Source organism: Kogia breviceps, chromosome 14 (genome assembly GCF_026419965.1).
Source record: "Kogia breviceps isolate mKogBre1 chromosome 14, mKogBre1 haplotype 1, whole genome shotgun sequence".
NCBI classification, from domain to species: domain Eukaryota; kingdom Metazoa; phylum Chordata; class Mammalia; order Artiodactyla; family Physeteridae; genus Kogia; species Kogia breviceps.
Genome location: NC_081323.1, coordinates 24,568,772 through 24,596,424, shown reverse-complemented (window position 1 = coordinate 24,596,424; position 27,653 = coordinate 24,568,772). Strand labels below are relative to the sequence as shown.

The 27,653-nt window shown below is 40.6% G+C and overlaps 1 protein-coding gene across 1 annotated transcript; it reads right to left on the bottom strand.

The window, feature by feature from the left end:
* Positions 1–1,767: 1,767 nt before the first annotated feature.
* On the bottom strand, positions 1,768–21,002 carry EIF2S2 (eukaryotic translation initiation factor 2 subunit beta). Its single transcript, XM_059039096.2, has 9 exons — positions 20,817–21,002; positions 15,379–15,556; positions 13,758–13,861; positions 10,571–10,706; positions 9,750–9,850; positions 8,979–9,127; positions 6,212–6,268; positions 4,016–4,101; positions 1,768–3,377 (listed from the first exon to the last, which is right to left on the bottom strand). Exons 1-9 carry the CDS (start codon positions 20,829–20,831, stop codon positions 3,202–3,204), a joined length of 1,002 nt encoding a protein of 333 aa, XP_058895079.1. The 5' UTR covers positions 20,832–21,002; the 3' UTR covers positions 1,768–3,201.
* Between the last annotated feature and the right edge of the window lie 6,651 nt (positions 21,003–27,653).

Below are 27,653 nucleotides of genomic sequence, written 5' to 3'. Positions count from 1 at the left end.
CATTAATGGGACAAAGATTGAAGGACTATGCCTCTGTTGCAAACCCTTGGGAGAGTTTGATGCTCCTGTGGGCAAGGGTGGCAGGGTTTATCAGGATCACTGAGACAGGCAACCACTCCAAGCACAGCAGTCTTTAACAAGGTCAGTAAACCCACCGTCATAAACATAGAAGCAATACCTATAGTCTTCAGGATTTGTACACTTGGCAGGGCCACCCTTTGGGAAAAGGGATATGCTTACAAGTACTATCAGCCATTAAGTCTCCTCCCCTCTGACCAGGGAAATTCACCCTAAGGGAAGTATATATTCAACAGAAAGAAGACAGTGCATAGTGCAAGGCAGACCTGCGTTAAGAACTTTACGTACACTATCTCATCATCTTTGAGGTAGGCATTTTCTCATTTTATAGATGAGAATACAGGCTATAATCAATGGTAGAGGACTGCCACTCCAGGCTGTTCAAAGCCTACACTCATAGCATTTTCAAGAATTAGCAAAACCCACCAGTAGGGTACTGACTTAATAAACTATGGCATAACATGAATAGACTCTTATGCAGTTTTAAAAATTATAAAGATACTAACTTGGAAAAATGTTTTTGATACTGAAAAATTCTATGGTGATAGGATTATGGGAATTAAATTTTTGAAATGATAAATTCATCTTCTCAGAAAAAGACTATATACCACATACTATAAAGCCCAACTTCTAAAAACACATTGTAAAATCTAATGTTCTGTTCAAATGTGAAAACTTAGTATTGCCAGGGCAAAGAATCTGGATTGGGGAGGCCAGGTCAGAACTGGGGCCTCACACACCTCAGCAGTACTTCTTCCAGGCTGCCTAGCCCAGCATTTTTTTCTAAACACTTAGCCTGCAAAATGTTTTGGGGGAGAAGGGGCTACAAGTCTGCATAGTCTATGTTCCTCTGAAAGAAACTCAGATACTAGAACACCTCCTACCACTTACAACCCACAAGCTAGGCACTGCTTGCTCTAGGCATGGGGATACATCAGTGAACACGCATACTCCCGGCTCTCAGCACTTAACAGTGGCCAGAGGGGAAACAACAGTTGACAAGCAGTGGGCAGGGACCTCTGAAGTGTAGAGTGAGCCAGGAGGAGATCTTAGGAAAAGCTTAAGCTTTTTTGTAGGTGAGGCTGGGGACAGGTATGGAGTCAAGAGGGTTTTATAAAGACTAGAGATATAACTGCATGTTTACGTGCTTATGAAAATGCACACACATCAGCATACAAAAGACTTAGGCAGTCACGGAGCATGTTTATCTAGTCTCAAACTCTTCTTTACCATGGAACATCCCACCCCGCACCCGGCATAATTAGGAACACTCTTCAACACTGCTTCCTAAGACAGTTTGGAAATGGTGGTCTGGTTCCTGTATAACCATGGCTCTTGATCAGAAACTCTCAATGGCCTTTGCTTTGTCACTCCATAAAAGGTTCCTTCCAGCTGAGCTGTGGTTGGTATGAGGTGATATAGTAGACAGAAGAGAAGCTGATGCTATTGTGAATGGGTAACCTAGGGCAACCCATCATTTTAAATGTGTCTGCTACAGTCAATCCAATTTTAACCAAACAATACCTCAACTGGACTATCTCAGAGTTAGGATCAGTCCAGAGAATCTGTTTTGAAACTGGCGTTAAGAACTGGAGTTGAAATTGCCAGTCTGTCACCAAACTCTAAAGTCCCATGTCTCCCCACTAAAGAAATGAACAAAACACACATATATAAGCACAAAAGCGCTAATTCCACAAGAGGCACTGATCCTTGCTTTATTCACGCGGTAACATCTGACATTGAAAATTGTGTGGCTATAGATACAAAAGAAGGAAGATGAAATCATAAACAGCAGTTGAGTTCATTAGGGCAGTGCTGGCAGCTCAGCCAGTGTGTAGTCCCCTCAGGTCCTACTGGGTTGAGGGAATGCTCTGCCCCCTCCACTGCTTCTTGGCCAAGATGCTTTACAACACTTGGCCTATACTTTAAAATTAAGGGTCACAGTGATTAAAAACAACACAGTCAAGACATTCAAGGCTGAGTGACTGCTCCTGGAATAGTCTGGCAACAAGAAAGTGAGGACCAGCATTATGCCCTTATCCTTGGCAAGTACGTGCAAGGCAGATCACAGCAGACATGTAAGATGATCTTTTCCCCTGTGCTCAGTGGAGAAATACCTTTTTGGCCAAAACCACAAAAGGCAGAACCAGAAGGAAGCCCCAGAAGCACCACACAAGCAATATCACCTCTTAGTTTCTCATGATCACATTCAAAAGCTACAGAAAATAGAAAAAGCATTTGTGGTGGGTCTTTTTCAAACCCAGAACACAAGTTGGGGAGGAAAAAGAAAAGCTTCCTCTAGCATCATGGTTTGGACTCTCAAGAGTTCTCTCTACTGCACATGCCACACCACTTCCTCACCAACAGAGGCCCAACAGGGGTTTTTCTTGGAGTGCCAGTTAACAAGACACACCCAAAGGCTGTTATCTCTAAACTTCTCTTAGTGGCCAATAAGGAAGAAAATGCTAAGGAAGGTACTTAGCACCTTGTATTCCCTCATGTAGTAACAGCTGGAGGACTTAGCAGTGAGGTAGTGGCAACAATCCTCACATAATGAAAAGAATTCAAGTCTATAAAATCGTTCACTGGACACTGAAAACAAGCTGTCCTCCCAGACCTCATCCTCCAACCACCCTCTCACATGAAGCTGTGTCTACTTCCGGTATACCAGGCAGCTGAGAAGGAAAATGGCTACCCAGCTGAAGTTTCTCAGGACTAGGATACGGAGACCTCGCCAGAGCCTAGGCACAAACTGTTCTGCTAAATTCATTAGGCATAATTTTTTTTTGTAGAAAAGAAAACTGAAGGACAAACCAAATTGAAAGAATCACTGTTAGTAATAACTTTAATTTATCTTGCATTTTACAGAAGTCTATGAACGATTTTAAAAAAGCACCGCCTTACCCCATCGTATTTCTCTGATAGTTGTTAAAGTAGGCAATGAGTATGTCAACAGCTTGAGCAACGGCATCTTGCAAGAATTTCAGACCAACCGGCCACATGCCAAAGAACTTGGCAGCTTTTCTATCTTGTCTTTAGTACAGTGGTATATCCACTCTGATGGTAAACCTGTCCAGCCAAATCTCCACAACACACTTTGCAAAATCAGTGGTGATTAGCAAATTAGTTAGCTTTGGCACGGAGCTGTGCTCGCTTGCCTGTGACAGCCTGGAAGCCAGTTTTGATGCTGGCAACAGAGCATCGAGAATGACAAGTTTCACACTGTAAGAAATAGAGTCGGGTGTCCTTTTGCAGGATTGTGTCCGGTGATCGGCACGTGTGACAGGTGACATATTCCTCTGCAGAAAAAACAACATAAGGAATTACCTGGTAGCCACAGTGAGCCAGAGGTTTCTTTCTTCTGAAACACTTCTACTGACTGCAAGCCCACACTGGCACCCAAACCAGGAAAGCTTATCTTAGCTACACTTAGGTATTCTAGGGGTAAGAAAACACAAGCTATCTGATGTGACGCTTCACGTACTTAACAATGGGTTGAAAAAAGACCCCAAATGTCCAAAGAAGCAGTGACACTTGCCAAATGCCTACTCCTGGCTGTGTTTACAGGAGAGCCACTTAGAGAACTTACTAGCTTTCCTAGGTGGGAACAGATCTGCCAATTTTAAGTGATTAGGAAGGTAACAAAACTGGGTCAGGCCAGGTCTGAGTGCAGACACATTTCTCTGACTTGGCCTACAGCCTGGAACCAACCAGCAGCCTTGATCAGCTGGGTCGTCTTAGGAAATCCAAATCCCTCCCCATGACCCCTAATCCGCCACCAAGAGCCGCCTCCCACCCCAGCTCCCCACCACTATCGTTTTCCCTCATCTTCTAAGGCCAGCCTTTCCGGCTTCATTAAAAACCAATGGCTGTCCTCCAAAATATTTCAGCCCAATAAGAACATTTCAGAGTGACATATTAAAAATTATAAACTTACTGATATATCTTCTCAAAACATTTTCTATCTGTTTCTGTTGGAATCTTCCTTTAATTACAAGTTGGTTATTACCATCTATAGAACCACTATGAAAGAAAACAAAAATATCTCCATTATTATTTTTTTTTTCCTAAAAGGAATCAAATTCCAGGGCCTTTACATTTAACGAACTTAAAATATATTCAATGGCACAGGATAAGTTCTAGAAGCAGTACTACCTGGTTTCTCAAAATTTATTTTTAATTAAGTAGTTGGTACCTGATGACCCTATTTCATAACATTAAATTCAATTTTTAATTAATTAAGTCTACAGCAACAAATCTGATTTGTAACTGATTTTAAGTCTAAAACAAATTTATTCCTTAACTGTCTGTGTGATGACCCATTCACCCAACAAAAGGACAATCACACTTTTACTGAATGCATACCACATGCAAAGCAGTGAGGTAGGCTATAAATACAAAAAATATGAAAGGAACTACAGATATCTTTAAAAATTCTAAGACCAAATCTTTTGATTCAGTCACACACAGCTGATGAAAATGTTCTAAAATTGTGGTGATGGTTAACTATGTGAACAAATTAGAAACCACTGGATTGTACATATTTACATGTGTGAAGTGTATCTGTAAAGCTGTTACAACCCTCCCTCAAAAGTACAGTTGAAATCACAGGTCTCATGTTGTCAATGGTGCTTAAAAAGAAACTTGAAAAGAAGTTGGTGACAAGTACTTTTGAGAAAGCAAAGCTCTCAGCTAGACATCATTTGTTAAAAATTACAAACCACAAAATGAAACAAAATTCAGCCAAGCAGCATTAAATTTATATTTGCTCCGTATCTTATTATAAAACTGACTTTTGCAAGAACCTCTCCTGTGATTCTCCTTTAACTGTAAGAGTTTATTATCATCCTCCATGAACTGCAACCCCTAATCTCTAGGCTACAGTGAATTCAATGCTTGATGCAAGAAATTTTTTTCATTTATTGTCAAAAGAAATTGAATTTTCTCAGCAACCCTATAATATTTAGCCCACTGACCATAAGTTCACTGGTCACAACTCGTTATAATTTACCTCACCTCTACAAAAACTAAATTATTCTGAGAAGTAGGAAAAACACTACCTTTTACTCCATCAGTTTATGCAAGCTGAAAACAATGACTATAACAAATTTACATTTAAAACAATTCTTCTACAACACAGTCCACATATCTACCACTGGTCAAGTAAATTACTCCTTAACCCCAAAGCAAATACAGCCAATTACAACAAACTGAGTTTCAAGAGTAGGAAGAGAACAGGACACCTCAGTTATCTCTGTACTGCCACAAAGGCACAGGATTAAAGCTTCTAAGAGTTTAAGCTCCTGAGAAAGGCAGACCTGAGTTTACATCTTGACTGCAATTAACTAGCTATGTTACCAACCATACAATTTCACTTCACCAAACCTGTTTCCAAATGTGTAAGACAAGGGTAATATTAGTTTCTACTAACAGTTCACATAACTGTTTATAAAGACTGAGATGGTACCCAAAAAAGTGCTTGGCATACAATGGACACTCAATGTCTTAGTCATATTTATTATGCCCTAATTCTGCATTACTTATTTTTAAAGGGACATTCAGCTTCCTAGCACTTATGGCCAAACTAACTGGGATGGGCTCCATGGGACACTGGCCCCCCCGAATGGTGATGGACTGGTGTGGTGACAGGAGAGCCCTAAAGACAGGGAAGTAACTATTTAATTATGGATATGTGTTTCAATGTTTCTCCCATGCCACTCATCAATTTATAAGCGGTGCTCCATCAACAGCCTATTTACAATTTAGAAAATAAATTCTGTCCTAAGAAAATGGCTTCCTCTGAAATCTGGTATTTGCTCCATAAAAAGACCCAAGAATTCCAATTAATGACAGGAAACTCTAAACATGGCAGAGCCATGGTGCTCACTCTGGTATACCAAAAGGTCTGTTCACAGAGGAGCCAAGGTGAACTTTGTTTCCTATTCCCAAGTAACCAACCTCCCATAGAAATGAACAAGTTTTTCTCCTTCATGGCCCTAAAAGTTCTTCTGACAATAAAGTGAATTTTTTTTTCCTAAGCGTGTTACATATCTTTTCAAGGTAAGAGAAGTTCTTAAGAAATGTCCATTAATACTGTAAGTAACTATACATAAATGTGAATGTAGTTTCTTACCTTGTACCCAATTCAGCCAATAAAAATGCAAGGAGATGTTTGGGCTGACGATGTAATCTAAAAAGAAAGTGGAATAATATAAACCTTATCTTTCATGGAAATCTAACCAAACTTCTAAAAACCTCACCCTGTTCACTGTTTTAATTTGTTATTACTCAGCTATGAGGTGAATTTTAGCACAGTTCATCAAATTCTGAAATGAAGATAAATGATAGCATTTGTTTACATTTCAAAGCCCATAAAACAATATTACATTTTATTTACAAACATATACACATTGGTAAATGTCTATAAACAGGGACAGGAAAGGTAAATACCAACTTTAGAGGATAAAATCTTTTTCTAGGAAGGAAGGTAAAAGGGATCAGAAAGAGATATAAAGATGGCCTTAAACTGTAACTGTAAAGCCCTCTTTGTAAAGCAAAAAGATATGAAGCAAATGTGTCAAAAGGTCAAAATACACCAAATTGAGGCAATGAATACTTGGGTATTTCTTATGCTAATTCCTATATATTTCTTGTTTGCAATTTTTTTTATTTAAAAAAAGGGGGGCTTCCATGGTGGCGCAGTGGTTGAGAATCCGCCTATCGATGCAGGGGACACGGGTTCGTGCCCCGGTCCAGGAAGATCCCACATGCCACGGAGCAGCTGGGCCCATGAGCCATGACCGCTGAGCCTGCGCGTCCAGAGCCTGTGCTCCGCAATGGGAGAGGCCACAACAGTGAGAGGCCCGCGTACCACAAAAAATAAAATAAAATTTAAAAAGGGAAGTATTTCACAGCAGCACAATAGCAGAAAATTTAAAACAGCTAAAATATTCACCAACTGGGAAGTGGTTAAATAAATTATGGTACATCCATTCTATCTTGCTTTTAAAATAATACAGGTCTCAAAAAAAAAAACAAAAAAAACCCCAAAAAGATGTATCCATATAAAATGAAAAAAGCAAATACAGAGCAAGGCCACTCAGTATTTTCACTTTTTAATTCTATTCATTTGGCACTGTTTGAGCTTGTTCCAGTAAGTAGATGTTACTATTACAATTTTTTAAAGTTATTTTTAAAAAGTTACAATTTTTAAAAGTTTTTTTTTCCCAAAAATGTAATGAGTAAGGGTTGGTGAAAATATTAATAAAACAGGTGGACACTTATGTTGCTACTGGGAGTATAAACTGGTATAAACTTGTTGTAAAGCAACTTGCCAATGTTTGCCATAAAAATGTCCATTCCTTGTGACTAGGCAATTCCATTTTGGGAATTTTTGCCCTAAGGCTCTATTCTGAGTTCTGCTGAAATACATGTATAAGGATGTTTCCTAAAGCTCTGCCTCTGATAATGAAAAATCGGGGGCAACAATGTACAACTAAGGAACTGTCAGAATATGTTGTATAGGGATTTCCCTGGTGGCACAGTGGTTAAGAATCCTCCTGCCAATGCAGGGGACACAGGTTGTATCCCTGGTCCAGGAAGATCCCACATGCCACAGAGCAACTAAGCCCGTGCACCACAACTACTGAGCCTGCACTCTAGAGCCCGCGTGCCACAACTACTGAAGCCCATGCGCCTAGAGCCCGTGCTCCGCTACAAGAGAAGCCACCTCAATGAGACGGCTGTGCACCGCAATGAAGAGTAGCCCCCACTCGCCGCAACTAGAGAAAAGCCCACGCGCAGCAACAAAGACCCAATGCAGCCATAAATAAATAAATAAATAAAATATTTAAAGCCTTGTGCTTCAAAGGATGGCAAGAAAGTGAAAAGACAATCCATACAATGGGAGAAAAAAAATTTCTATACATATAAAAAAAGAATATGTTGTATAACTCCTAAAAACATTTAAAAGACTATTTAATGATAAGGGTAAAAATTTCACAATATATTAAGAGAAATATATGTTAAAAACCAGTATAATACCAATTTATTTAAAAATATGTAGACACATAAAAGTAGCAAAACATTAAACTGATTACCTATCTCTTAATGGTGGACTTACAGATGACTTTTCTTCTTTAGTAGGTCTGTATTTTCTAATTTTTCTATATACTACTATCATCATCAGCAAAAAAGTCTAAAACTTTTTAAGTCATGCCTAAGCAATGAAAACAAGTGGTGACTCTGGGCAGGGAATTTTTAGTGATTATATTTTGTTTACTGTTGTTTTCCCTTTTATCTGCAACAAGCATGTATCACTTATAAAACTAAAAAGAACAGGAGGTAAGTCAGTTGCCCTAAGGAACCTGCCAGAAAAGGTGTAGCTGAGGAGCTTTGAGAAGAGCCAGCCCCAGACAGTGACCTGGGGGTGAGACAGGCATGAAATTCGATGGTAATTAAGAAAGTCGAAATCTCATCAACTGTGTCTTGGCAATAACCATCCAAGGAAGAAGCACATTAAATTCAGCTGCTTTCCCAAAGCTCACTGCTTGTACTTGCTTGGAGGCCCACACCAGGCTGATGAGCTTTTCTACCTCCCTGGGCTCTCCAGGCCCCTGTCTAAGGACTACAGTCAGCCTTCTTACTCTTCACTCCATCTAGTTAGGATCCTCATGAGTCAGCATGAGTGGGATTCTCTCACTTCTGGATGCCCAATAAAACAAGCCTGAAGACCTATGAATCGAAATCTGACGGACTTGAACTGTGACCTCCCTCAACCCAACCCCGACACCTGTGCATTCTTTCTACTTTTAATAAAAAAGTCCACAATAAGCATATTTAACATACACTCCACTGAGAATCTAGCATTTAGGATGGAGACTCTGCATTAACCAACTTACAATTTACAGATATCTGTAAAGTTGACAAAAGAAGTTTTCTTGGTTCCTACTCGGACGACCTGTGGAGGTTTCATGACAAATTTCCTTTTCTCTCCAGCAACCATATCTGGATTCTTTTCCCTCATGATGTTGAACACTCGATTCAGTAGCTATAGAGATAAAGTGGTATTCATGTACAGTCTTGTTAATAGCAGGAGTATAACGTTCCCACTTGAGTCATTGTGCTTTTCCTTTAAACAGAACAAACTTTACTTTTTACTAAATGTACACACACATCACATGTTCTGGGAGCTCCCTGAAAGCAAGACTCGGTTCTCAACCAGGAACTGGTCCATTATGGATGCTTAATAGTTCCTTGTTCAAAGTTAAAGGAATGAACAAGCCCCTAATTCCACTGTTTCTGTGGGAAAGTATATGGTACCTGAAGAAGTAAAATTCAGACTAACCTGAACAAGCAAACTCCAGACTACTATGGCCCCCTATTAGCCACTCCCTCTCCCTACTGTCCCCCTTCAGTGGGGCTCCAAAGACCTCAGAAGTTCATGGATTCAGATGGAACAGTGAGGACTATAATGACTGCCACATTGTGGACAGCCTGCCCCAAACGTCGGCATCAGGCAGTGCTGTGCATTGGCTGTGTGACCTCTCTGGGTCTGTTTCATTATCAACCTATATTTCAATGGTCCTTTCAATTCAGGGAACATTTATCCTGCTTTTGTTTTGAGTTCTACTGAACAGTTTAGCCCCCTTTCATAACAGAATTTGTCTTACCTCCTCATATGTGTAGTCTCTTTCTGAACCTGCCCAAGCAGGGCCTGTCTGGTTACTGAATGAGATACCATCATCTTTTTTGCTGTCTTCATCTTCTAAAGCTACAGATAACAAAGACTGTAAAAATGAGGGGTAGAGCCTGATACAATAACAAAAAGGGGAGAAGGGAGAAGCATATCTAGAGAAATGAAAGCTTCAAAGACATTTGTCTTCCTTCCCACAACTGTATTCACAACAGCCTCAAGCATAAAGGCATCAAGGCTCACAAATAACCCCATATTCCTTAAGGGGATGTTACGATTTTCATAAACCACCCTTAATAGAGACCTCTCTAGGAATGTGTGGTAATACAGACACACTCAACTGTTTCTTGATTTAACAAACATAAGATAAAATAATGTACTGGGATAATTAGAGGAAAAAAATGCCTACCTGTTTTGAAGCACTTAAGAAACATATACATCCATAAAAACCTATCTGCTGACTATACTAAAGTTCTCTAAAGCAGCTGTAGCACTTAGAAGCTAATAAATAGCACTTTTAACAAAACAGTAAAAGATTTTTTAACATTTAAAATTCAGTTACAGTAATTGTCCCAACAGTCTAAATCAGTATGTTTTAATGTAATCACAATTGCCAAGTTCTTCCCCGATGAAATCTTTTAAACTGTCATTATGAAGTTAGATTCTGTTTCCTTTTAGCTTCCATTATTAAGCAGTGCAAATAAGAGGCAAAAAATAAATAAATAAGGAGGCCACCAATGGAAGTGACTAAGCCAAAGGCTTGTGTAGCCTACAAATGAGCTAAGCTCCCAATATTACCTTCATCTTTCTCTAGTATTTCATCCTCATCTGGGAACTTGACATTCTTCTTTTTCTTCTTTTTATTGCCAAGCATAATGTCAAGGTCATCCTCTGGTTCAGCTGGTTCTTGAATATCACTTTCAATCTTAAGGTCCTAAGAAAGTGAGATAAGAGTCTCAACATTTTGCTACTAGGATTATTATCATTATTTTTAAATGACATGGGCTGACATGGTTTTGGAGGAAAAAAAGATTAAATATTCAAAACTGAAGTTACAGATCAGAACTCTCTCTCACAGGTGAACCAAACTGGTTCAGAGTCTGTCATTTAAACTGGAAAAATTTTAAGACACTTTTGTGGGACCTTTTCCTTTCTTTTATCCATCAGCCTTGGGATCTTACTATAATTATTGTCCATGTTTTTAAACCAGGCCACTGTCAGAATCAAAGAAACAAAGATTCTTAAATCTTCTCAGTGACAATCTTCAGCAGTAATGGGGTTCAGGAATGTTTTAGATAAGTTTCTAAGTATTCTGATGCAGTTCGTAGGAGGGTTTTTTTTTTCCTTCTGACACCAAATACGTGATGTTTTTCCACCTCAATTCTCCAACTCTCTGACACTAACTAGGTGACCTACAATTCAATGCAGTTCTAACACTATCCAGAGTTAGTGACAAACTCCATGGGTTTAAGGGCTGAGTCGCATAAGACTGTCTTCATTTCAGAGGCCAGGTACAAGTATAGAGTCCCCAGGTTTCCAATACATATGTCCTACTTCAAATTCAGAGGTTCCTACACACCCCTGGTTCAATAATTTGCTAGAAGGACTCAGAGAATTCAGGAAAACACTTTACTTAACTATTACTTTATTATATTTTATATATATATACAATATTATAAAGGATATGCTCAGAAATAGCCAAATGGAAGACATGCATAGAGCAAGGAAAGGGAGGCAGGAGTGCAGTGCTTCCATGCTCTCTTCAAGTATACCACTCTCCCAACACCCCAGTGTGGTCACCAATCCTGAAGCTCTCCAAACCCCACTGTTTAAGGGTTTTTTATGGAGCTCACCCATGAAAGAAACCCATGAAAGGTTTTTTGTAGAGGCTTCATTATGCAGGCATGATTGATTAAATCACTGGCTCCTGGTGACCGAACTCACATCTAGAGATTCCAAGAGTCTTAGGAGCTGTGCCAGGAACCGGGGACAAAGACCAAATTTTTTTTATACCACAGCCAGCCTGACACCAGACTGTGAGGAGGTCTTTGGGCATCACTTCAATAGATGAAACCATGGAAGAGGGAGAAGGCAGAACCCATGGAGAATTAGGGTGCTATGATGAATGGATAGAGACAAGGTAAAGCTTGATCCCAAGATTAGCTGCTATAGTCATGGATGTAAATAGGGCATAACCTTGAAATGAGACATAAAAAAACACCAGAAGAGTAGAAAGGGCCAGTTTCAGTCTCCAGCCTTCTAATCTCACCTCCTTTCACCAGTGTATCCAACTCCCCACCCTGAAGTGTGCTGTCCACATTACCCATCAATATCTATTTTTGTGCACCTACATCCTGAACTACTCTGTAAATGGCTATAGTAATTTTAGAAGTCTAATCAGCAGAAAAGTTGGAATAGCCGGGGGTAAATGAAGCTCAGCCTTGAGATGCCAAATCCAGCTGTGTAGTCTCAGTGCCACTTTTGGCCATCAAAGACCAATCAGCCCATGTGTATTAGCTGGATAACACTAGACAAGAAACCTGATACTAACCTAGTCTCTAATAAGATGACAGTCAGTAAATGAGAAACTCAGACATGCTAAATATAAATTAGCACACATCAGCCAGCTTCTAGTCCTGTATTATTATTTTATCCCAGTAAGATCAATTTCCAACCTGAGGCTAAGACCCAGTGAAAGGTAGAGAATAGCACATAGTGTTTTTGAAGATTTTTCAAAAGCCCTGTGGTGCTCTGAAAATTCAGGGGGAGAGTAACCCAGGATCTTAAAAACACTTCAGCCTCAAGTTAATGCCCATGTCTTGCCTGATAAGGGTACTTGTAACCTCTTACGTTATGACTTCAGTAGCAGAGAAAAAGTATCCAAGCACTAAATTAGAGCTTATAAGTGACTCTTCAGGACAAAAGCTACTAGAGAAATTTGTTAACCAAGACTTTCTGTGGCACATCTCTGATGTGTCACCTTGTTACCCAGGATATTTATACCTCATTCATTCAACATAATTTGAGCATTCCTCTTTATCAATTTCCTTATAACAGTAGGAACAGAAGAAAATCCCCAAACAAGGAGAGAGTAGGATAAATCCAGGTAAAATAATCTTGTTCTAAAGAACTCTAAATTATCCCTGAACCTCCAAAAACAGGAAAAATATCTTATTTATTTCAGTACCCTAACAATTAGCACACAATGCCTGACTCACTATCATCATTAACACATATTTGCTGAATTAACCAAGTCATTAAAATTGTGACATTGTTTCCAAAACTCAATGAATTACTGCTATGTGTGGGATACACCTTATTTACTTGAATTTGAGCAAATAAATAATTTGCCAAGGAAAAATTTGGGTAAAGGGCACAAAAGGTGACAACTTAGTGCATGTGTATGTGTATTCTACTCTTTCTCTCTCATAATTCTGAGATATTTGTATTAGAAATCAATCCAGTAATAAGACAATTACAGGGCCTCAAGTCCTTACAAGATCAGAGAACTCCATAAAACCAACCTGAGTGCTCTGGTTCTCCTACAGGCTATAATATCATCAGCCACCAACCACCACAGGCTGGGGTTCATTCTTTGCTGCTCAGAAGAATACACATCAATTTGTGTATCCTCAACATGCTACCAAAAGTTTAACGGAAGAAACTATATTTGCTCTATAGGATTTCTCACAGAAATCTCTCTCCTCAGCCAATCTCAGTATGATTAATGACAAGTAGCATTTTGTAATCATCTTAATGGCACACAATACAATGTGTAAAACCTAAATTTACATTCCTTTGAACCATCATCCCTTTAAGGTACCTAGTCAGACAAAAATCCCAAGAAACTGACCTTAACAGTGGTGACTAAATACTTAATAACAAAAGCAAAACTAGTAAGAGATGAGACAAACAGGGAGAAACATCAGCCACGAGCAACCTTTCAAGAGGTCAAATTTTACCTTCAATAAGAAAGCAATACTACCTTTACACCTTCTTCAGCTTCATCAATATCAAATATCTTTTTTGTTTTTTTCTTCTTTTTCTTCTGATTAAAGAAGTTCAAGTCATCTAGATCATCAGAAGCATCTAAAAAGATAATTGAGATGATCAATTATTAACAAATAGCAGAAGGTGAAATATTAAATTATGAGTTAAACCAATGCTTCAGCTATTAATCGATCAAGTCACCAGAATAGCGAGATTGGTATTAATTAGCACAGTAATTCCTCCACAACCACAAAGGTTAGGGTTCTGAAAACACAATGGCAGGTCAACTCAAAGCTTTGTAGGAAAAATCTGGTTAGGAGACCGTGTTGGGAATATTTATTTAGTCATCTGACCATATGATGCCTCACTGTTCCCAAGACAAAGTCAGGGTTCTAACATAATTTCCAAGGCTCACCAGCTTTATCTCTCTACTTCTGCCTACTCTCTCACCTCCCACACCTTAATTCCTAGTTCCAGCTCAACTGAACTACCTCTGCTTCTTAGTGAAGTGTGCGTCTCTCACCTTCAAGCCTTCCTATGGGCCCTCCCACACAGCTCTTACCTTCATCTCACAGGATCTTTGTTAGAAGTTACAAGTTACTTCCACCAAGAAGTCTTCTCTAAGCCTATCCCTCCTGTTTCCCAACTGGGTTAGGTGTCTCCTAGGTGCTTTGATAGTACCTTCTATCACTTCAACAGAGGTGTTTACCAGCTGCTTGTCTATCTCCCAATGAGATACTAAGGGGCTAGACCTTTCTCACCTAAATTCCAGTGCCTAGCTCAACGAGTTATTCAATCAATCAATCAACAAAGGGCCTTATAAAGTATTTCACATTCATTAAAATGAGGCTACAATATGAATAAAATGAAATTTTATCCACCATTAGTGAGTAATAATGGGTTTGGTTCAATAAGTTTTCTATTTGTTCTGCCCTATTGTACACTAGAAATATTTTAAAGAGCTCTTACTACAAAGTTTTTCAAGGAGCTATTTATGAATTAATTGTCTTAATAAAAGAATGATTTACTTTCCAAGTTTGTTCTAAACATGTATAAGATGCTTAGCACATGGTAGATGCTCAATGAATGTTAATTTTCTCTATCCCTAGTACAGTGTCTTCTATTCAATAGACATAAATATGTTTATTTAATCATTTATTTCTAATTGTCAAATGCTGTCTGTGTTAGAGCACAGCTCATGCTGGTGTCTAAACCCAAATATTTTAGGCTGTAATTTTAATGTCTTCCATATGTTTTCAAACTTGTTAAGACACAAAACTGTTTATCTTGGTCCCATTTCTTTCTGCCTACACTCAAACACAACCACCATTAAAACTGGAAAAGAGACATCCGAAAGGCTAGACTAGAAAAACCAGCCCTGGAGTAACAAAGTTTTGTCATCTCTGTCTTGTGGATTCAGTGGAATTTTCCCTGAAACAAGTCGATCAGAAATCTGGCAAGGTCCCATGCACACAGACTGCTGATGGCTTCAGCTTCACTGTAATAGATAGCCTCTCAGGCTGAGAGGCCACTATGTGCACAAAATCCAAAACACACTGATGGAAGAGAACCAGGTCTCCCAGGACAACAGTGACTCTCTCATGTCTGCCACTTACCTTTTTTCCTACTGTCCTCTTCATCGGCTTCTACATCTTTCTCCTCAGTTGGCTCTGGCTCAACTTCTTTTGTTTCTGAGGGCTGGGTTTCTTCTGTCTGAGCATCCCCTTCCTCATCTAACATAAACGGCTTCTTCTTCTTCTTTTTCTTCTTGCTCATAGTAGGATCAAAAATCATCTGTTTAGAAGATAATAAAAAAGGGGACCACGTGATTATTTTTAATGATACTCACATTCCAAGTATGCTGTATTCTCAAAAGGCATACTCTTAAAAGAAAGAGTATTTGACGCATTAAAGTATCTAAAAGGATTTTACAAAAAAAAAAAAAAAAAATACACACAGACACACACATATGCAACCTTCTTTATACTATTAAAAGTTGAGGGGGTGCTTCCCCAAAACATATGTACATGTCTTTTAATTTAAAATTATCACAAGATAACAGAATTTAGGAGAGGGATCTTAGCAATAACCCATGCTTCACCCCTCGCTTTATGAATGAGAAAACCAACGCCTAGACAAGTCATATGTGTTTTACTTAAGGTTGGTAACCTGGGGTTGCTATACCAGGAGACTTGAACTGATTAAAAAAACGTTAAAAAAATTTTTTATCATGAAACTCAGACAAGCCTTTAAGGAAATCCATCAGCAGCCCTTCATGTAGCAAATCTCTGAGTAAAAGAAACTTCTATACAACCTTTTACTCTGCTTTTTGTTTCTGGAACATTAAAAAATACAGATAAAGTGTTTAAAAGCACAAGTCTAGAACCTAACTGACTGAATTCAAATCCTGACTCTGGTTCTTACTTTTGTTACCCCAGGTAAGTTCCTGCCCTCTCCTTGCCTCAGTTGTAAAATGGAGATCAGTAGCAGAAACAAAACCAAATCTCACCAGGTTATTAGGAGGACTAAATAAGTAAGTAAATATAAAACACTTGGCGCAGTGCCTGGCACAAAAGTACTCAATAAATGTTAGCAATTATTATACAATTTATATAATGCTTTACAGTTGACAAAACATGGTATCTCTTGATTCCTATCACTGAAATTTCATCAACTCAGGGTGATCTAATTTCCAAGACATATCATGAAACTCAAAAAAATTCCCAAAACTGATTCTGATTAACTTAAATTCCTTTATGTCCCAAGTACATTAAGGAAACTGAGCTACACTGAAACCAAACTATGGTGTGTAATAAGGTAGGGTAGTATTAAGTATCGTCCTCACCCAACAGAGAAGGATTTGCAAGACATTCTGGAAATTGATACAGCCTCATTTCAAAGTTATCCCCTCCAACATTAAGAAGGCTCTAATTGTATAAATGAGTAATTCTGAAAAGCAGTCAGGCTGAGGAACATAATCTGGCAAACTTAGAGAAGAGGATAGAAGAGCCAGGAGGAAGGAGTTCCCCACTGCTGACCAACTGGGTCTACATGGAGTGTTGTAATCTGTTCCAGGGAAGAAGCTATAATTCATCCTTATTCCTGAAGTATGGAGGTTTGGCAAAAGGACCAACAACACTCCAGGCACTATAAATTTGGTTGTCTGGCAGGGCTTACATTCACTTATTGCATTTTTTCCAAGTATCAAGTTCCCTAGAATATTAATTATGTTTTAACTATTATTCAGCAAGACAGACTAAAGATAAGGGGGATCCTAAAATCATCAAAGGACATCCTCACAACCACCCTGTTATGCTCTGAAAAACATTCATACAGGTCCACAGGGAAACAGTACGGTTGTTGTAGCCTTGTAAAGGGTTATAAACATGAAAGAACTGTACATTGAAGTAATTAACACCTCTCTCAATTACTCTCTCTGGATACTTAAGACATAAACTCATTGCCTCATTTTATTCACAGCACTCAGCAAAACCAGACTTTAAAAATATGGAAATAGGGGGCTTCCCTGGTGGCGCAGTGGTTGCGAGTCCGCCTGCCGACGCAGGGGACAAGGGTTCGTGCCCCGGTCTGAGAAGATCCCACATGCCGCGGAGCAGCTAGGCCCGTGAGCCATGGCCGCTGAGCCTGTGCTTCTGGAGCCTGTGCTCCGCAACGGGAGAGGCCACAACAGTGAGAGGCCCGCGTACCACAAAAAAATAAAAATTAAAAATATGGAAATAGGGATTCCAAAATAGTACCCAAAGCAGACCTCCCCCAAACCACAAGGTCACATCAGTCTTAACTTTAAAAATGTGTCTTTTGGGACTTCCCTGGTGGTCCAGCGGTAAAGAATCCACCTTACAATGCAGGGGACGTGGGGATCGGGGAATTAAGATCCCACATGGTGCGAGGCAACTAAGCCCACGCAACAACTACTAAGCTCGCGCACCTCAACTTGAGAGCCTGCGTGCTGCAAATTACAGAGCCCATGAGCTCTGGAACCCAGGCACCACAGCTACAGAAGAGAAAACCCAATACCACAACTAGAGAGAAGCCTGTGTGCCGCAATGAAAGATCCCACATGCCTCAATGAAGATCCCACGTGTGGCAACTAAGACTTGATGCAGCCAAAAATAAAATAAATAAAAAATAAATCAATCTTTTTTTAAAAAAATGTGTGGTTTTTTTAAGACTTTCATATCTGACTTAACAAATTATCACAGTCCAAATGTTTTGTTTATGAAACTAGCTGGGATGTGAGATGCAAATAGTTGCTCACAGGACACTTATGGAAAAGCAGACTCTTTTGAGCTTTCTTTTTTTTAACTCTAGATAGAACAAAGCCTTCAAAAGTTTTCTCTTTTCAACTTCCCACACTGGGTTGGGTTGAAGAAAGTGAGGTAAAGGGACAGCAGCAAAAGTTACCCTGACAATAGCCTAAAGTGCTTCAGCAAGATGGAAGCCTACTCCCATCTATCATACCTTTCTCAGAATGTTAACTTTAAGGCCACAGCGCACCCCACCCAGAAAGCAGGAGTGAGTTACAAAAGCACCCAGAGAAGCAAGGTGAGCAGAACAAATGCTCTGAACAAATGTGTTGTCATCTCTGGGTTATAAGATTCTGGGAGATTTTTCTCTTTGTATTCTTCTGTGTTTTGTATACTTCATACAACACATATTCCATTTTTAATCAGTTTCTTTTGTAAAACACCTTACTATGTTGTGTGAAAACCTGACGTTCCGATACTTTGTGAATGGGGCCTAGTAATAAGCAATAATCTTAGCTATTGACAGCACTTTAATGCCTGCAGATTAGGGTATTTTTCCTCACAAGGCAGCACTCATATTTCTAGAATACTGCTTTTTAGAGGTCATGGTTCCACTAGTTTAAAAGAGATTATGTTATGTGAGTTTGGGGCTTACTTGCCAGGTTTAAAAGGAAGTGTGTGCAGTTTATGGCAACTATACATTAAAAAACTATTAAAAGGAAAAAAGGAAATGTGAAAAAAGAAATAAATTACTTTTTAATAGTAGGCTCTTTAATGCTCTATCCTGGCTACCAGGCAGGATTACTTCCACTGTAAGGAATCCCTCACAGTTTATAAATCATTTCGGTGTACAGATCTTCACTCGATCCTTACTAGTCTGTGAAGTAGCCAGAAGTTAAGGATGGGCCTAAGAAAACTTATCTATCCAGCAGTATTACAGGAACCAGAACCTGCACATACCTTCAGAGTGGAAGCCAAAGGCAGGATTCTAGTCATACTTGCTGTGTGATCTTGGGCAACTTAACCTCCCTGAGCCCTAATTTCCTGTTTACAAAATGGACTGGTAGATCTGAGAAATGCAAAGCTGCTCAATACTTTATGGGCTTCCATAGTCCTCTGCTGGAATGCTAGTTCTGACATCTCTGCTTGACGAAATCCTTTTCACCCTTCAGTAATATTCCACTTCCTTCGACATCTGATCCCACTGCTAAAACTGAACCCTCCAGCCCTCCAAATCGCTGTTAATGACTCTATTTCTACCTCCTGTACCAACTAGTAGTTAATCTCTCACAACACTTGCAAGTACTTTACCATAGAAAACCAAACACAGAATAGCACCCCAGAGAACTTTGCACTATATAGGTATTTTATTTGTTAAAGGTTATGAAAAGCTTAGAAAATGGGTAGAAACAAAACAAGCATGAGACACTGCCACTCAGAACTTTTGAAATACAGTGGCCTAGAGCAATGTCTACCATGTACCTCCCTCAGACTCAGTTTCCTTCCTAAGAGAGCGAGACCCTCCTAGTCACCTAAATGTAGATTTGGAATTCTACTACTGGCTCAGCCACTTACTATTTGATCATGGGCATTATACAACTCTCTAAAAGCCTCGGTTTTCTCATTTCTAAACTGGGCATAATAATATCCACCTTAAAGGGTTGTCATGAAAATCAAATGAGAGCTCAGAATCCCCTCCAGAATAAAATCCAAATTCCTTAACTTGGTCTTCAAATCCCTCCGTGAACTAGCTACTACCTATATTTCAAGGGATTAACTCTAACCAAATTAGATAATATTCTACTCCCTTGCCCTGGATCAGGCCTTTCCACTACTTGAGGAAATTCAAAGAACTTCCAGGGTCTACCTCAAAAGCCAAAGCTCGAAAAAGTCTCGAATTTTTCTCTTCCTTCTCTCCGAGGCCCTATTGGCCAAGCACTCGAATGTTTACAGAAATTAATGATAAATTCAAGGGTTTTTTTTCTGGTGGGGAGAGCTGGCCGGTAAGCGGTAGCTCTCCCCGCAATGTTTATACCTACGGATATCAGTTAAAGTCAAATTTCATTTTAAGTCGTTTGGTTTTAAATAAACTGGGATAAATCTGGCCAAAAAGGGATTTGAGGAAATTTGCTAAGGTACAAGCACGACAGTAGAAAAAGACCCAGGCATCTTTGCAGCTCAGACTTCCCGCTGACGTCGCTGAGAGCTCTGCTAAGGAAGGCTCAGGGACTCCCGCCCTAAAACTTTCCGAAAAGGTTAATCAGTTTTTCAGGCTGAAGGATCTTTTTCTCTCGTCCTATCCCCCTCTACATGAGAACAAGGGTGGGTGCCGGGCAGCACAAGCCAGCCTGCAATGTTTTAAACTAAGGCGCTCCACCGGAGCCAAGAGACGCTCCTCTAGGCACCACCAGCGCCCAGAGAATGAGAGTTGGAGCTGCACCGTCAAATCGAAAGAAATGCAGGGTCCGCCAGCCCCAATCTCGTTCACCTGAGGCATTAACCGGGCACTCAAGCTCTCTTCTGGAGGGCGACTCAACGTGCTCTCCATTCCGGAAACGCCGGCCACGGGAGGACGCCGGCCTCAGCGCCGCCGCCCTGAGGAGAGCGGGGCACGGCCAAGCCGCGGCTCCGGAGCCCTCGCCGGCTCTGCCGCTCCGCGTCGCCTAGGCCCGGCTGCCCCACATGGCGGCGGCCGGCCGCTAGGCCGCAGGCCCAGTCTCCCACACTGGGGTGGATCTGTCTCACTGCCTCCGTCCCTAGATCTAGCGCCAGCCTCAGGCCCTCACCTCGTCCCCGGACATGGCTGCGGCTCGAGTGGGCTCGGCACGGACAGAAAGTCTGACAGGTCAGCTCCAGGCACAGGATTCAGCGTTGCTCCTTGCCGACACCTCTCCCACCACCGCACTGGGTTCTTGCATCAGCGAAAGGGAACAACACCCCGCCCTCTCTTCCCAAGAGTTAGAAATGCGCCTGCGCAGAGACCGCCAAGGCGCAGGCGCGCAGCGAAGCCGACCTAGCGCGCTCCGACTGGCGCGAGTTACCAAGCGACGCCGCGGCGACAGGCAAGCCGGGACTTGTAGTCCGCCTAGAAGAGGCGGGCACTAGCGCGGCGGCCGCCCAGTGACCCGTGCGCGTGCGCGACATCTGAGGAAGCCGGCACGGAAGGTTCGATTTTGCCGGGGACTGCTCTTACCTCAGCTTTTGGAGGCGTGGAATGCCCGCGCTGTTCTGCGTCGCTTGCGGAGTGAATTCGAGGCGGTTTCTCCTGGGTTAGGGTGGTGGGTAAGGCACTCCCTGCTGCTCCCTCTACCGTGCCCCACTGGGGTGTTCTAGTGTTTCAGGAACTCGAAGTTGGAGCTAGAGGCGCACACCTCACTAAAGGGTTTTACTTCACGAGAAATTTAACTCAACAGGCTGGATTTAAACTTGGGAGGTCGGCTTCTCCCTGTAGACGGGAGAGGAGACGTCCCCTGAGGAGAAGCGGCCTGGCAGGAGGCATTATGTCGGGAAACCTCGAAATCCTTGTTTGCGAAGTCTCTGCTTGAACGCTCCGGGTGCAATTCCCCTTGAGGCATGAAAATAGCAGTTACACTTTAGGGGGCTCTCACTATTGTCAATGCCCTCCAGCCACATACCACCGAGATCACCTGTCTAGTTGAACAAAGCTGGGCTTGGACTTCCCTGGTGGTCCAGTGCTTAAGAATCCACCTGCCAATTCAGGGGACACGGGTTCGACCCCTGGTCCGGGAAGATCCCACATGCTGCAGAGCAACTAAGCCTGTGCACCACGAGTACTGAGCCTGTGATCTAGAGCCCGCGAGCCACAACTACTGAAGCCCATGTGCCACAACTACTGAAGCCCATGTGCCACAATTAACTGAAGCCTAGGCGCCTAGAGCCTGTGCTCTGCAACAAGAGAAGCCACCGCAATGAGAAGCCCGCGCACTTCAATGAAGAGTAGCCCCCCACTCGCGGCAACTAGCGCAGCAACGAAGACACAACACAGCCATAAATTTTTAAAAAAAACCTGAGCTTATTGTCTCCTTGTAAGGAGGGGAGGCACAGCATGAGGCACAGGGAGACAGGAAGAGGGTGCTGGAAAGAATTTACAAGGTTTGGGTTTGTGTTAGGTAATTTGGAGGAGGGCTCCAGGAAGCGGGCCTCCTCTCTGGATTGGATGCTATTCGGAGGTGAAGGTAATTCTATGATGGGGTATTTTAATAATTCTTATCTAAAAAGGGAGAGGAACCCTCATGTTAGCCAGGATAGGGGGATATTTGGTCTTTTTGTTTATTTGTTTATCTTTTGTGGTTGGGACAGTATTCTTGTTTGTTTGTATTCAAACATGTTTATGGAGTGGTTTTGTTTTTGTCTTATCCATCATAGTCACAGAGTGGCTTTGTCTGATGTTGGTGTTTTGTGAAATTGTTTATGTTCAGTAGGGCAGCACATCCTAGTTGATAACACCAGCCTAGCTCCCTCTATTCAGGAGGTGCTTTTCTCCCTCTCACTGTGCTTCATATCACTTAGTATATATTCCCTGCTTTGGGCCTCAAAACAACTGTTTGAGAAAATCCACGAATAGTTTGTACTCTCCATTGGATACTAGTCCCTAATGTAAGTGTGGGAGGTAAAATTAGGTCCCTGCCTCCAGGGAGCTTATAGAGTGATCCAAGCCCAGGCAATCTGATGCCAGTGGCTGCTGCTTTACCACCTTGAGAATCTGTATCCCTAAGGGGACTACACTGCCTCCTCAGTAATTTTCAGCTACTGATATCTGTGCATACCACGATTTCTCAACAGCAGCACTCTCGACATTTTGGGCCAGATAATTCTTTGTTATTGGTGGCTGTTCTGTGCAGTGTAGGATGCTTAGCAGTATCCCTGGCCTCTATCCACTAGATGCCAGTGGCACCCTTTCCCTAATTGTGACAACCAAAAATGTCTCCAGCCATTACCAGATCATCCCTGGTCAAAAGCCACTGGTGAATACCATTTGTATCCTCCTGGTCTCTGAGAGGTAACAAATATTTGGGGCATGACAGTCCCCACATCACTTTGAGCGGGGAGGCCTTGAAGAGGAGAGTAGGAAACAATGTGGCCTACGTTTTTGAAAAGCCCATCCAACTAGGAGAATGAAGACTGAGACAAAGAGAAGACGAGTGGGAACAAACAAAGGTAGAAGAGAAATGATAGAGGCAGAGAAGAGCTCATAGGAAATCACCCTTAAGTTACTTAGTTCACCCTAACAAAGTTCACATTAATAAAGACAAAGCCTTAATGAGGCCTCACTGTACTGCCACTCCGTGTTTTGGAAATGCTGGTCTGATTAGCAAATAGTGTTGACCACTTTTGTGAAAAGATTTATTTTCTTTTTCAGCATGGTACCAGATATGACCTCCCTGAACTGGTTGCTTGCAAGAGACTTTGATCTTCAGAGATTTCAGGTTACCCTCAAGGTAGTTGTTTTCTTGGGAAAGCAAAGATTCCCCGGGGAGCTGGCAAAAGTCACAAAGCAATGGCAGCTAAGTGTTTCCATGTTTTCCAAGAGATAGATTGTACTTAGATTAAGCTAATAAGAACATCAACACAATAGTTATTTGTATTTTCCTAACCTGTTTCATCCAGGAATCTGTAAAACATATAGACATTTACTAATTTTCTTCTCATAATGGTGAGGGAAATCATTGACATTCTCCTGTTTTATAGATACAGAAGCCAAATTATGGAGTCCACAAAAAGTAGTGAGAAATCCAGAACAGCCTCCTGGAATCTTCACTCTGGGCCATTCTTGATGCTCAGCACCACCCCAGATCTCCAGCTTCCTAGTAGTAAGCTACTGAATTTTATGTTTTCATAGGCTTTAAAATATTCTGTAGTCTCTTCACTTGACCCACAAAAACAGGCCTATAGAGGCTATGACTTTAAATAGTGATGGTGCTTGAACTAGAACCCAGATCTCATGATTTTAGTCCAGTACTCTGTCTACTTAAGCAAGCCCATACAGCCTTGTAGGTGATGTTTAACTTACAGAAAACATAATTAAGATAGAAATTCTAATCCACAGGGAAATCCAGACCTATTCAGTCCTTTTCATTCATTTCATGGGGACTTTACGAGTTAGCTTTGATGAGTAAAAGAGAAAGTCACTGAGATATTAATGAAAAGCATTTAGTAACTCTGAAATTAAATTTGTCTTTGGGTTGATGAGGTAGACAGGAGGTATAGTGAGCACTGCCCCCTTACCCAAAGAGGTCTTGAATAGTTTATCCTCCGAGAACTAAACCAACAGAAATGAATTCTTAATTATTTAATCATATATAGAAACGACTTACAAGATAATGTGTCAATGGGGAGATTTAGGAACCTAGTCTAATGGAAATAGTATCTCCAAATAACGTCATTATGTCAATGATTCTCAAATCCATTATTTCCAATCTAAACTTCTCCTCAGAATTCTAGCCTTACATGTCCAAGTGCCTATTTCTTTTCATTTGCTTGTCTCACAGAGATCTCAAAGTTATTGTGTATATAACAGAACTCTGGGTATGTCCCACTGCAAATCTTCCTCATCTCAGTTAACAAGGCACTGCTCCCTACCCAGTTGCTTAAGTCAGAAACTCAGGAGTTAACTCAGTTCCTTCCTTTTCCTCACTTTCTTCATCCAATTCATTATCAAGTCTTATTGAGTCAATGTCCAAAATAAATCTCAAATCCAACCACTTTTTTCTCTACTGCCACTAGCCTGGTCCAGGTGATAGTCATCTCTTTCTTGGATACTGCAACAGTCTCCTCTTGCCCCTTTACTTCATAACACTTACCACAATTTGTTCAATTTATTGGTCCGTTTTTCTTACTTGTGATTTAATAATCTCACTTCGCTACTAGAATGTATATAAAGTGCTCGAGGATAGGTACAAAATCTATCTTTTTTTTTTTTTTTGGCTGCGTTGGGTCTTCGTTGCTGCGTGTGGGCCTTCTCTAGTTGTGGTGAGTGGGGGCTACTTTTCATTGCAGTGTGCGGACTTCTCATTGCGGTGGCTTCTCTTGTTGCGGAGCACAGGCTCTAGGCGCGTGGGCTTCAGTAGTTGCAGCACGCGGGCTCAGTAGTTGTGGCTCGCAGGCTCTAGAGCGCAGGCTCAGTAGTTGTGGCACATGGGCTTAGTTGCTCCGTGGCACGTGGGATCTTCCTGGATCTTCCTGTGGGATCTTAAGTGCATATGTCCTTTCTTTCCAGCTAGATTATAAAACCCTTGAGGGAAATGACTGTGTACTGTTGCCTCCTACAGTGTGTTAAATATAGTAGGATCTTGATGTAAATTGTGTTGTGATTTACAGGGTTACTTAGTGTCTTGGCATCTCTACAGAAGACTTCAAAACTCTTAAGGAAACCACAATGATATACCACCTCACACCAATTGGATGGCTATTAGGAAAAAAAAAAAGGAAAGAAAATGACAGGTGTTAACAAGGATGTGGAGAAATTGGAGTACTGTTGGTTGGAATGTAAAATAGTGCAGCCACTGTGTATGGCTGTTCCCCAAAACAATATGGTGGTTCCTCAAGAAATTAAAAATAGTATTGCCATATGATACAGCAATTCCAATTCTGGGTATATATCCAAAAAAATTGAAAGCAGAGTCTCAAAGAGATATTTGTATACCTATATGTATAGCAGCATTATTCACAAAGCCAACATGTGCAAGCAACCCAAATGTCCATTGATAGATGAATGGATAAACAAAATGTGGTATATACATGTAATGGAATGTTATTCAGCCTTAAAAAGAAGGAAATTCTGACATGCTATAACATGGATGAAACTTGAGGACATTAAGTGAAATAAGCCAGTCACAAAAAGATAAATACTGTATGATCCCATTTATATGAAGTACTTAGGGTAGTCAAATTCATAGAAACAGAAAGTAGAATGGTGATTGCCATAGTCTGGGGGATGAGGGAGAATGGAGAATTGTTGTTTAATGGATATAGAGTTTTAGTTTTGCAGGATAAAAGGTGTTCTAGAGATTGGTTGCACAACGTGGTGAATGTACTTACTTGTACACAAAAATGGCTAAGATGGTAAATTTTATGTTATGTGTATTTAACCAGAATTTTTTTTCAAAAGACCACTGAATAGGGAATCAAAAGACCAAGGTTGGAGTTCCTTGTTCCTTGATGACTAATGAATCTTGAGCAAGTCACTTTTTCACTCATGCCTTTAAAGATTTCTTCATCTTTAAACAGGATAATAAAACATTCCCAGCTTCTGGGTTTATGTAAGGATCAGAGAGAAAAAAAACCCAAAACATGAATAACTCTTAAGATAATTATTTTGAGTAGTAGTTCCAGTATTCCAGTGTCCCTGATCTTTAATATTCATTACAAGTTTTATGTGTTATTTCATAACAAAATATTCCTAAAGATGTCTTAGCAATAACCTGTTACCACTTCAAAGGATACATATGCTGAACTCTTTCAACTTGGGTTGCTCACCTTATAATTTGGTCCTGGGAAAACAGCAAATAAAAAGCCTTTATGAGGGCTATTGATGACCTAAGATCCTAATTACTAATGTGGTTTAGCATTAATTGAGGAAATACAAGTTTAGGATTCTCATGTGAACATAATAAAGCTGGTCCCAAATTAAGGGAATAAGAGGAAGAATGAACATCTGCTGAGTACCTAATAACTGTTAGGCCCTATAACAGATGTGTTACATGCATTATCTCATTTAATCCTCACAACAGCGTTGTCAGGTTAATAACATCATACTCGTTTTATAAACGGGGAAAACAAAGCTAAGAGGTTGTCACTTGCCCAGGATCACACAATGAATGACAGAGATGCAATCAAGTGCAGGTCTGTGTGACTCTGAAGCCCATACTCTTTCTACTGTTACACTGCCTCTCAAAATATATTTGACTATGCCTCTTGGTAATAGAGTTAATGGTAAATATTATATATTTGATATATATTCAAACATTTATATCAATTACCTTACCTTAGTCATTACAAGTAAGATAGACTGTGGTAGGGACAATTATCACCACTTTACAGATGATGAAACAGATAGAAAATTTAACTTACCTAACACCAACATCAACCAGCCAATAAATAATAATAACAGGACTTAAAAATAGGTACTGCAATTCTCAGACCCATGTGTTTTCCACATCAGCCTCATGAGAGCAGAATTTTATCTCTGAATTTTCTGGTTCTGACATTTTTTATGGGAGCTAAAGAGTGAGCATCTTGAAAGTCCTTCAGTTCTCAGTATACATGGACAGATTAAACACGTCTTCATCCTTATGCTCTCCCCCATTCACTAAAATGACATTGAGTTAATATTTTTAATGTTATCAGTCCACAAGGACAAAGAGAATAAGAAAGATAACAGCAGATGAGGGATATCAACAACATTTTGGAAGATGGAAAGTTGAGCTGAGAAAATTGAATTCCAAATACTGGGGAGAGGAGTATACTAATGAGAGGCAAGCAGGTTCATGTTGCAGAACACTAAAACATCAGGAATTGAAAGGAGCAGATACTGTAGCAGCAGAGACATGTGAGGGGCCAAAAAGAGGGGGATTGGCTGAAAGTCTATATAAGAAGTTAAACTA

Excerpts from the sequence above, each read along its gene's own strand:
- EIF2S2 (XM_059039096.2), bottom strand. Across the intron at positions 10,707-13,757 it reads AAGCTGAAGAAGGTGTAAAG|GACCTTAAGATTGAAAGTGA; the intron begins GTAGTATTGCTT and ends TCACTTTCTTAG. Across the intron at positions 6,269-8,978 it reads TTTACAGATATCTGTAAATT|ATTACATCGTCAGCCCAAAC; the intron begins GTAAGTTGGTTA and ends CTTTCTTTTTAG.